Raw genomic sequence first — 11,970 nt, 5'->3', positions numbered from 1 at the left:
GTGTCCAAGCATAGTTCACATTTTCTTTTCTTAGGTTTTTATTTTTTCAAAAAGTACAACTGTTTCCATAATTATCAACAACATTATGAAATAACCGAGTCACTTAATTGTATTTGAAATATTTACATTAATCAAAATGCTGATGCCAGAATATTTCCTGAGGCATACTCCTTAAAGAAATACTACACCCACAAAGTGACCATTTGTAAATCAATTAGTCGTTACCATGACAAGAGACAAGGCATGCAAGAAAAACAAAGTTTTCTTCACGAATTCAAGGTAACGCAGCATGACTAACTGATTCATATGTAGTCATTCTGTGGTTGAATGTCCTTTGAAATGTGTCTTTATTCCTTGGCTTTAAATAAAAGCAGCATTAATTTACAATATAATAAATTAAAAGATGCATTCATCCTTTAAAGATATGCATATAGACTTTACATCTTTACATTAACTGTGACACAAATATACAAACACGGAGAGACCCCGTAAATGAGCTACAGTATAAAAAAGACAGACATTGGCGAGTAGTTTTCTCCTCTAAAAACAAACTGGCACATCAGAAAGTCCACAGCACTCACAACATTTAGAGAAAAACAAGGTGACGTTTGCTACATTGCTCCACGATCCTTCGAATGAGATGGTCCCGTTGTTTACAGTGCTGCAAAAAATTTAATTTGAGATGTAAGTCCAAACAGCTGATATCACAGAGACATACTCAGCTACCTTATTGCATATTAAAGCATCCATGCATTATCCTGTGTGTCCCAAACATTTTAAAGGTCCAGTGTGTAGGATTTAGGGGTATCTACTGGCAGAAATGGTATATAATATTCATAACTATGTTTTCATTAGTTTATAATCACCTGAAATGAAATAAAGAATCGTGTTTGCATCACCCTATTCCCAGTTCACACCGATGCAACTAGATGAGACGGTGTATCATCTCTATGCTACAACTCTCTGTACATCCGTTCTGATTACCAGCTTTTCAGGCTTATTCATGGCAGAATATAATTTTTAGCCTCTTAAAATATGAATGAGAATGTGATAGTGAGATACTGTCCACAGTTGCATTTGTAGCAATGATGAAACTGCGAAAAACAGAAACAAACAAGCACCAGATGGACTGTATTCATTATAAATATGCCACTACAATATAAATAACCAGCGGAAATTAATCAGTCAATAAGAATATGTGTGTGAGAGGGGTCACAAGCACATACACCGAGGAGCAGCAGCGACCCACCGTCCAACACTGGCACAACGTGAGGACAGAAACACGCCGTCTGCAGTCATTTAACTTGACCAGTGGACTTCACTACAAGCCGATTGGCTGTTGAAACCAGCTTAATTTGAGCTCAGACTGACCAGTTCACACCACTGCAACTTTTCTCTACAACGTTCTAAAAATGGTTTTCTCTCGTCATGAATTTTTGGTCTGAACTGGTCTTTAGAATAAGCTGTTTATATCTACAAACAGAGCAGATCCTTTTCCACCGGCTCCAGATAGGGCCATTTGCATTTTCGCGTCAGCCATCATAGTTCTCTGACACACTTGGCACACAGGAGAAGTTTCAGTTCTGCAACTTCACCACTAGATGCCACTAAATCCCACACACTGGACCTTTAATTCAGCCACCATAGTGCAAATATCTGCTTACCTTTCAAAGAGGTCTTGACAGCATGTTTGTATATTTGCATCTGTGGCATTGAAAGCCGATGTCCTGAACAGATTCACACACTCAAGTGGAGGAACGAAGAGGATCCCTGAATGATAAAGTAAAAAAGCTACTCAGTTTCAGTACAACCGGAAACTGCACTTACAGTTCAATTCAAAAGCTCTTACCTGCAAGAGAAGCATTGACAAGAGACACAACAGTCCCGGTGATCATAGCTCTCAGCACCATAGACGAGACGTCACCTCTTCTGGATGGGCATATAGAGGCTTTGAGAAAAGAAAAATCATCACTGAGTATGCTGTGGCAGGACAAAAACATGACGATGGGATGATAAAATACTCACCCAGGCCTCCGATCATGATACCCAGTGAGCTGAAGTTGGCAAACCCACAAAGAGCAAAAGTGGTGATAATTTCTGATCGGACCTGAAACAGGGAAAAACTAAATCATGTTATGCTGTTTTTACGTTGTGTTAATTCCTTCCATTTTTCGTGCAGTGCTCATGAATTTGTACTTTTAGCTCACCCACACTCGCTTCAACTGAGATCATTTACTCACAGATATCCATTGTCGTTCGCCTCCAATAATCTCAGCAAGTCCACTGAGTCTGTTGTCCTTCAGTGCAGATAGTTTTTGATAAGCCACAAACTCATTGAGGAAGAGCTTTGTGCCGATTAGTTCGGCCACAGTGAAACTCTCATCATACGGTATTCCCATCATAAAGGCCACAGGCATGAATACATAAGAGCAAATCATCTGAGAACACAGAGCAGTGTAAGGTTATTTGGATAGTGTTGGTCTGACTTGTTGAATTTACAGTATAAGCAAGCAAAACCTGTGAAATGTCTGCATAAATAAATACATGTATGTCTGAAAAATGTGTTAAATTGTAATCATACATAAAAAAATACATTTTATAAGCTGTCTTTTGACCATCTGCACATTTTTTGGAGAACATCTTTTGATATTACAATTGACCTATAGCTAAGTCCCGCCCTCAAATGCGATGAGCTAATCACAGTGCATATAGCCATTGCATACCCTCGGACAATCTCTGCCTGGACGTTCATTGAAATGCATTACAGAAAGTCAGTTTTGTTCGGTTTTATGAGCTTTTTCAGAGATTTGAAGTTTAAAAATGGTCAAACGGTGTGCATATGGGGTACATGCAACTCTGACACAAGGTATCCTGAGAGGCTGGGCGACGGGGTGTATTTTTTACACTTTAACGTTAAACCACATTTCAACTGAGAAAAGTGTCTCCTTTGGATAAAGTTGTGTGGTAACGTTAGACCACAACATCAACTCAAAGTGAATAAGATTAACAATGATCTACATCTGTTCTAAGGTAAGACAACATCGTGTTTGAGGCAACATATTGTCACTTTGCTGGAAAGAAATATAAAGTTATCTTTAACATCTCTAGCTAATGTTAGCTACAGTTAGCCTAAGGTTAGCTCCTAGCTGCGTTGTTCATCATGTCACCTTGTTTGCTGGGAGTTCATTAGCCTATTTTGTTCTAGTTTTTTGTACTTTAGTGATCGTACATCATTGTTAGCTGTTGTCCAAAGGGCTCTAGTTAAGCTAACGTTTACTTCTGGAGCTTAGCTTCATTAATTTATCTGTAATTGCAGAGATAACAAAGGTTTGCAAACGTTATGCTGAATGATTCAATGTAAATACTGTAGCACCAAACTAACGGAGAGACACTCTTGGTAAAGATGGTAAAAAGGCCGTTATCCTTTTCTCATATTCTGAGCCAAAAACCTTAACTTCAGTGGCACTTTAACTTGTTGTCTTTGATGGTGACGGCAATGAGATGCGGTTCATAAGTGTACAATGTGACCTGTATATTTTGGCTTGTAATTTAAGCTTTTCATCGACCTTCTCAACAATAAAATAATTAATATATCCCTCCAATGCGTAGTTTAGGCCTTTTTGGTTGCTTCTCAATGACACCTGATCGTTATGTCCCCAAAAATCATCAATTGCCTCCTGCGAAATGCTGTGTACTGTGACACCTGCCATAGCACCGGTCACTGAATGTTGATAGTTTGTCCGAGTGAGTGGAGGGGGGCGTGGCCTAGCTATACGTCAATTGTGCAAAATGTAAATAAATCACATTTTAGAAATAAAAACAAACAAACATTTGAACACTATTAAAATGTCACACTTATTACTCTTATGCTAAAACATACCTGGAATGTGATCGCAGGATATCCCACCATACCGCCAAGCCAACTCAAAGCTTTGTTGATGAACCCGAGAATGGCAAGAAAGGCGATCAAGTTAGCTGCTATATTAGCAACTAGACCTATTGAAGCAGATGCTCCACTGCTAGCAGCCTCCAAAATGTTTTGTTCATCTCTAGGGAATGTTTTTTTTTTTAAAAAAAAGTAAGTTAATTCACAAAAGCAGAAAACACTATAAAAGGGGAAGAGAAGAAAAATGAAGGGATAGAAATACACACCCACAAGACACTTTAACATTCTTCTTTGACTTGAAGGGACTCTCCTCCGTCTCTGGGTAAGAAAGTTTGGAGATGGCCAAGGCACAAGGAGCAGCCATTACTGAGGCTGATATCAGGGAAGATGCATCAATCTGCAAAATACAATGAAATGACATTTAATTCAGGGTACCGCAGTGGAGTTACTGCTATAATCAGCAGCAAATACAGTGTTTGATATTCTGAATGGTTGCTGTTGAAATAAGAAAACTGCAAATAATTCAAACAAATATTAAAAAGTAAAATTGTTGTTTTAGTTAGGCACAACCATTGGTATTAATTCTCATTATCTAAATGCAATGCAGTTTCAGCTTCTTACAGAGACAGAATAACATTAGATCAGATATACTACTAAAAATCATGATCGTGTTAGTCAAACATATCCTTGCCCAAACACTATCTTTTCCTATTCTAATGTAGCTGATACTGATTTGCTCAACAGAGATATGTGCCTGTTACTTAGTGACCTTCAAAACATATCATATGGCCTCTTCTGAGGAAAAGCACCTCAGACGCCAGTGGTGTGAATTACTACTGAGTAAAATACTTGAGAAACTGGTTTGTCTTGAGTTATCAGGCTTTATTGGTTAAGAAACATGGGCTGGGCTCCCAGGCACAGATGTTGATTACCTAACAGGTTGAGACTAGTTTGTTTCTATTGGGGAATTCTGTTCAGAAGGAATTAACATTTCCAGTGGTGTGCCCCAAGGTTCAGTACTGGGCCTCATTCTTTTCTGATCTGAGCCCTGTGTAAAGCTTTGTAAACTGTTTTTTTTTTTTTTTTTTTTTTTAGAAACTGGATGGCTAAACATTTTCTTGAGTAAAATGAAGACAAAACAGACTTTGGGCAAAGGAGACATCCTCATTTGTTTCACATTCCTGACTAAGAAAACATTAAAGCATACCCACAGTAACATCATTTTTCTCATGGACAACTGTCCAGCTGTCCTGGTGGTTTTGTTTACACACTTTATAATAGATTCAAAGTATTGCAGTCTTCACCAATGTAAAACTGAAAACCTTTCACCCCCACACTGAAATCTCTCCTCCGGCTGCCAGCCGAATTGATTTTAAGGTGCTTTTCATTGTTTTCAAGTCAGTTACCTGCCTTACTCCAGAATAAATGACTGGCTCCTTTCCAGTTTATGTCTGACACTCTCACACAGAGGGGGCACTTTGGAAATAGGGATTTGGGGGTTCTCCGCCAAAACATTTTGAGCATCAAACACTTAATTTTCTGCATTCTGGTCAATTTTTCTGCATCAAGTTTTGCTTCTTCTGCATCCATTTATGATGTATATGTCTTTAATTCTGTCAAAATAGAAGTTTTTATTGTGGGGGAGGGGGCAAATGCACATGTTCTAAATATTGAGGGGTTTGGTCCCCTGCATACCCTCCAAAATCTACACCTATGGCCCCAGAGTCTGGAGCAGTCTCCCTCTATTATTATTTCATCTCCTTTTGAAATTCTTTTGTATGAAATGTGCCATATAGGTACATTTTATTATCACTTTTTGTATGTATATATTATGTAGTGGCATGAAAACAGCTTAATCTCACCCCAAATGAGATGAATGCCCCCATGACACTGCCTGCAATTGTGGCAAATCCGCCAGTCATTACAGCATGGATCTCAGATTTGGTCATGTCCTTCAAATAAGGGCGGATCAGCAGCGGAGCTTCAGTCTAATGAACAAAAACATGGAGCAAAAGTAAACAAGCAGAGTAACCAAAGGATTCATTATTGTTTATGTAATCATAAAACTGAAGTACACAGAGATTCATTAAATTTCAAAGAGAAATGTAGCCAGGCCAGTGTCAAAGAAAGTGTAACAAAGACATGCTCAGAGTACCTGCCCAACAAATATATTGCCTGCCACACTCAAGGTCTCTGTGGGAGAGGTTCCCATCGTTATCTGCATAACCCATGAGATCTGCATGGACAAAAACACATGGTTCTAGGTCTTCGTATGACACTGCATGTGTAATCGGTACACACCCAGACCTACAGGAAGCTGTGATGCAGTGAGGAGACAAATTTTTACCTTCAGAATGAGCCACTGCATTATCCCCAAAAAGTAAAGGACTGACATCACGCTACTGAAGAACACGACAATGGGCAGAGCCTGAGGAAAAATCACAAAGCTAAAGTTTAACACGTTCAATTTAAATAAAGTTAGAATATATGTTAAGTGCCCATATTTACAAAGATTAAACTGTCATCCTCTTACTTGAAAGGCAAAAATGTTGTTGATCAGATCTCCAAAAACAAAACTTGACCCTTCTTTGGTGTAGTCGAGAAATATCTGTGAATATAACACCAAATGGAAACATGGATTACATTATGTCATATGTTTATCTATCCCCTCAAGCCATTCATTTATGACACAATTACTGATTCATTGAGATATTGCAACAGGAAGTCATGACACTTAGAAGAGACGGTAGGCTGAACTACATATTAAAAAGTGATTAACAGACCACATGCCCGAGCGCACATTCTGCTAACTCAACCCTTCTCTGATCCCAGAATAAGGGTGAACAACATAATAAAGTAGCTCTAAAGATAAGGATGTATAATCCACCTCAGTTAAAGAATAATATGGCCTAGATAAGCAACAGTGTGTGCCATACAAGTAAGGGACGCATGTGCGAGTGTTGACCCCGGGCACCTGGCTCATCTGTTTGTTTGTTTTCTGGTTTACGCTGTGATGCCAGAATGCTGAGGGCAAATTTCCATTTCACGTAAAGTAATGGACAATAAAGGGTTTTTTTAATCTTACCAAAGTCTGTTGTGCAAACTAATTGCTTCAGGATGTGACTAGTTAGAATTCACACATTTCACAGTAATGCTACTTCTTGTTATGCTGAACGAAAAAAGTAAATTTGGGATGTTTTTAATATAAAATGGGCGGTATTTGCAATCCTAATTCCTAACAAAAGACCTGAGCTTGTAATGTGCAAACACCTGTTAATATTGCTAAATACTGTGATGGTGACTGGGGAGGAGGACTGGAGCTTGTGTCATAATCATCAGTGTCTATCCTGTTATTCAACATACTGAGGTCACACAAATGCCTAAGCATTTGTCATTCGTATAAGATTAAACCTGACTCCTACTTGCTCCATTGTGTTTCAGATAAAGAAAACATCCAAGTGTGTTACCTGCACTTGTTTCCCAAGCCATTCGAACGCTATGAGTCCAGGCTGTGTTCTTATAACAAAAAGTCCAATACAGAACTGCAATCCAAGACCCCAGAACACAGGCCTCCATCTTACCTACAAGAGAGTTTTCAAAAGGAAGTAGTTGGTTAGTGTAACAGAGAGTCTCCATGATGCCTTATGTTATCACAAGGAAGCACTTCTGCTAAACCGTAAGATGATGGGGGCACAAGGCCAGATGATATCCAAAGTCCCAGCAAAACACACCAGAGATAATTTGAGCGATAACGCCCAGGCACATTTCGAAACAGCTTTTGCCACAGTGGTATTCATCCTTGAGTGGTCAACTCACCGCTGTCCTGTGTGCTGACAGGAGGAAGACAAGCACAACGAACATGCACACCCCCCCGAATGAGATGAGCTGCTCGGGACGCTGGCTGGTGTCTAAGGCGAGCCACAGAACCAACAGGACCACAGCTGCTACGATGAAAACCCTGAAAACACAATAAAACACACCCATTAACAGATTCCATAATATGTAGCTCATTGTATTACCAGCAAAATGTACTTAAGTGTCAATACTTAAATCTTGCAGTGTTACATTAATATAGAATATATTATTCTGTCAAATTCATATGAAAGCATTTAAATGTTGTAGTTCATCAATGTGGAGACAATTTCAGATACTGCTTTGCAGATTAGTAGTATAACAGACTACATCATAACATATGAGCAGTGGAGTAAAAAGTTTATGTTATTATTATTATTATTATTATTATTATATTTCCCTCTGAAATGTAGTAGAGCAGAAGTATAAAGTAGCATTACATGGAAATACTGAAGTTAAGCACAAGTATGTCAAAACTGTACTTTAAGGCAGTGGTTCCCAACTGGTGGGTCACAGGTCCATTCTGAACTACCACAAGTCCATCTTGCGAATGTGTCAAGTTTGTAAAAACACACTTTATTTTTGAAGTACAGTGACTTTCTGAGTTTTTATTTTGAAGTGCTTTTTCCTGCTGTAGAGTGAGCGAATAATAGACAGCTACTTAACAGAGACAGCAAACTACCATGACGACCTGGCCAAACACAAGTATGACGCTGAACCGTGTGGCTGGACTAGTTGGGAACCACTGCTTCAAGGTCCAGTGTGTAGGATTCAGTGGCATCTAGCTGTTAAATTGCAGATTGTGTGTAGGACAACTACAGTGGCTGATACGAAAAGGCGAATGGCTCTATCTAGAGCCAGTGTTTGGTTTGTCTGTTCTGGGCTCCTGTAGAACAACATGGTAGACCCCGTTGGATAGGACCCCCGATACAAACAAGTGGGTATGGCTGCGGCTGGAGCAGCTGTGACCCGCCCACTAGCTGACTCGCCCACCAAAACCTACATGTCCTTGGACCAGAAAATGGAAGCCCTGAAGAAAATGTTAACTATGAAGCATTACGTTAAAGAGAGGTGGTTAAGGTTAGGTTACGAGTAATGAGAAGGGTTACATTTCATTTCTGAAAAGGTGAAGCCCGTCTTCATGTATAATGAATTATAAAGTGGATAATTGCCATATTTTTGTATATGCCATATTGTTGTAGCAGGGTTCAGATAACTGTCGCCTTGGTGGGCTTGTCCTTTACTACTGGTGGGCGAGGTTTGTAGTGACGTGTCCTGTACGCTGCAAACAGAATGTGTCTGCAGCTGTCTCAGAACAAACACTCATTCTAAGCTAACAAAAACAACTATTCTTAGTTTCAAGTGATTATAAAATTTAAAAAAAAAATGTAATATACAATTTCTGCCAAGAGATGTCCCTAAATCCTACACACTGGACTTTTAAGCACAGAAACACTAATTTTCCACCACTGATTATTATCAACTGAAAACAAGACATGCACTCACCATTTCAGCCAGTTTAAGTTAGATTTAAAGCATCTAACTGCAGGTCTGAAACACTGACTGATGCTTTCTCCTTTGTACTTCTTCAAAAGCTCATACGATTTAGCAAAAATAGCTAAACTGGTTAGGACCACAAGAGCGACGGCCCTCTGGAAATTCAATACACATGCTGCGATGAAGTACGCCACATAACCTGCAGGACAGAAAAGAGCATTTAATTACCAAAAAAACAAAGTCTATATTTACATGATCATTTCTATCCTATCGTATTGTGCAAAAGAAATATCATTACGCATGAACAAACTGGCACTGATTGTACATTTTTAACACACATGAACAGACTGTACCTGCTCCGAGTACACCCAGCACAACATATTTGAAGGTTTGTGAGTGAGCCTTGATGTAATCCTCTGTCGCATTAATCGGCTTGGACACTTTGCTGTGGTACAGAACAAATGTATACAAATTATATTTCTGTTTTTTCTCATGTGAATAAAAAAATATATATATTTAATATCAAGAAATGTATACTTTATTTGCCCAAAGGTATTTTTTTCTATTACATTAAGTTAAATCTTTAAAGTTTACAGTAGCACATATTTTGTTAAATTTATATTAATAAAATACTTCTGTACATTCACACATGGTGTACACATTATCACCATTGCAGAGGGTTAATGATGTGCACCTGCTGTGATAATTGCACCCAAATAAAACAATTATTTCTAGTCTACGTGCAGTCATTTGAACTGACACACCTCAAGTATGATCCCAATCCTTTTTTAGTCTTCTCAGTCTGCCTTTCCTCACTGATAGTAGTAGCGTAAGTGTTGTCCTCCTAAGAAAAAATGGCATTTTATTTAAAGATAAAATAAAGATAATGTTGTGCTGTTTTCTTAAAAAAAAGAAGAGAAATGTAATACATACCTCTATTTCAAAAGCCTGGTTGTCCGTGCCATTTCCTCTGCTGAGGGATACATTTTTGAGCTGGACACTGTTGTTTTCCGCTGAAAAACACAACCATTGTTCACTTCTACGCAGCAGCCTTTGGGAGAGCAGTTTCAACTTTAACAACCAGGAATGCCAAACAAGTAACAATCTGTGTTTCCATGTACTCTGCGAGATGAAAAAAAGAACCTCAAAATAAGTCCACAGTGTCCTCGTGGCTTATCTTGAGGAGAATGGTGAACAAAAAGCCCAGTTCACAACTGCAAAACAAACGGTTTAATTCAAGGAAAAAGCAGAGCGAATGGCTTACTCATTGTGCGTCCTCCTAAACCCCGGCTGTCAAACGCTGTGCTGTTAAACACACTGTGGGAAAACGTAGCCTGCCCTCTATATGAAACATCTTATCATTAATTAACAGACACGTTACGTACCACTCTGATCTGTCACAGGAAGTACAGGTCAGGACACAGTCATCAGTGTGAAAATGCAACAGAAGTGATTTTCATATGAGGCAACACTTGATTAGACGTGATGTTGAACAAGTTTGCCAAATCACTGGAGTGAGAGATGATAAGATGTGAATTCTTGTCGACAGATATGAATTCACAGGGTCTGACTTTGAGCTTTGAAAACCAATATGTGATAAAAACAGGAGTGGATTCTTCATGAATGAGGTTACTTGTAGGAGGAAGTGCCTTAACCACACTTTAGTCAGTCATAAAAAGTCATTGTGCTTCTATTTATAAAGTGCTCCTATTTATCAGAAGCATGTGAATGAACAATCTGAGAGGTTAAACTTAACCCAAAGGCATATTTTCTGTCTTTGAACTTGTGTGCCCACAAACAACATGAATATCTTGATAAGAAAAATTTTTTTTAGATAGTGGTGGACACAGTGATTCCCCCCTTAGATCAAACTTTAAGTTACCTTTGTACAGACAGACACATACAGGTGTATTCGTCTATAAATTGTAGTTAATGTTAGATTTGTAACAGACTGAATGGAAAGAACTATCCTGTAACATGACAACACACATTACCCTAAAGATAAGTATGTGAACTTTGACTAGACTATAAAGTTAAATGTTGTATGTGTGCTGCGAGGCCCTAATGTCAAACTAAGTTGTATTTTTATGATAGAATCTCCTATCTTAAAATGATAGTTGTGAAGATTAAGCACATTAAGTATTTTCCGCAGAATCAGTTATGGCTGTTATCGGGACCATTAAATATATTGCAGCACAATTTGTACTTTACTTTCAGGGTGATGATTCATAATCGGATATAATGGCAGCTATTTGTCACACTCACTGCTGTTCAAATGTGATCTTGCTGCACACAAAAAAATCTCTAAATCCTCATAAAAATGCTGTGTGTAAATGGTTTGTAACACTCAATAGTGGCTCGGTCTGCATATGATAAACATTAATTCCTGTTAAAAAGTACCAAATATTTTGTGTGCTCATTGGGTTTTCTGAAAGCTTTGAAGACCCTGGAAATCATTAGCAGAGGTTTATGGTTTATAACAGTCTGTAGCACAACATTAAACAGCTTGGGTCAGTAACCCAAGACATTCTTTATTATGCAGACCATCAAGTTGTTTGCCAACAGCCTCAAAATGATTTACATGTCAAGGCTCTGACTGAGAAAACACTTGTTAAAGGAATTTTATGCTATATCTCACAACTCAGTGTGTCCATTGCTTCCTTTAATCTTATTTAAGCATGAAAGATTCAAATATAGATATAGGCTACCTGTTAAATCCTGTTACATAACTGCCT

At 38.5% G+C, this 11,970-nt stretch overlaps 1 protein-coding gene across 1 annotated transcript; it reads right to left on the bottom strand.

Annotated features, from left to right (window-relative positions):
• Positions 1-14: 14 nt before the first annotated feature.
• slc28a1 (solute carrier family 28 member 1) lies at positions 15-10,620 on the bottom strand. Its single transcript, XM_033635036.2, has 18 exons — positions 10,500-10,620; positions 10,169-10,248; positions 10,000-10,079; positions 9,589-9,680; positions 9,245-9,434; positions 7,703-7,844; positions 7,354-7,467; positions 6,420-6,494; positions 6,234-6,314; positions 6,042-6,122; positions 5,749-5,874; positions 4,153-4,283; positions 3,881-4,049; positions 2,241-2,438; positions 2,026-2,107; positions 1,850-1,948; positions 1,665-1,770; positions 15-661 (listed from the first exon to the last, which is right to left on the bottom strand). Exons 1-18 carry the CDS (start codon positions 10,501-10,503, stop codon positions 541-543), a joined length of 1,971 nt encoding a protein of 656 aa, XP_033490927.1. The 5' UTR covers positions 10,504-10,620; the 3' UTR covers positions 15-540.
• Between the last annotated feature and the right edge of the window lie 1,350 nt (positions 10,621-11,970).

Source organism: Epinephelus lanceolatus, chromosome 5 (assembly GCF_041903045.1).
Source record: "Epinephelus lanceolatus isolate andai-2023 chromosome 5, ASM4190304v1, whole genome shotgun sequence".
In the NCBI taxonomy this organism is placed as follows: domain Eukaryota; kingdom Metazoa; phylum Chordata; class Actinopteri; order Perciformes; family Serranidae; genus Epinephelus; species Epinephelus lanceolatus.
This window is presented reverse-complemented; position numbering and strand designations above follow the sequence as displayed.

Bases quoted from the DNA above. Each gene is read 5' to 3' on its own strand.
- slc28a1 (XM_033635036.2), bottom strand. The intron at 7,468-7,702 runs GTGAGTTGACCA...ACTCTCTTGTAG, and splicing joins TGTCAGCACACAGGACAGCG to GTAAGATGGAGGCCTGTGTT. The intron at 2,439-3,880 runs GTATGTTTTAGC...CTGTGTTCTCAG, and splicing joins ATCCTGCGATCACATTCCAG to ATGATTTGCTCTTATGTATT.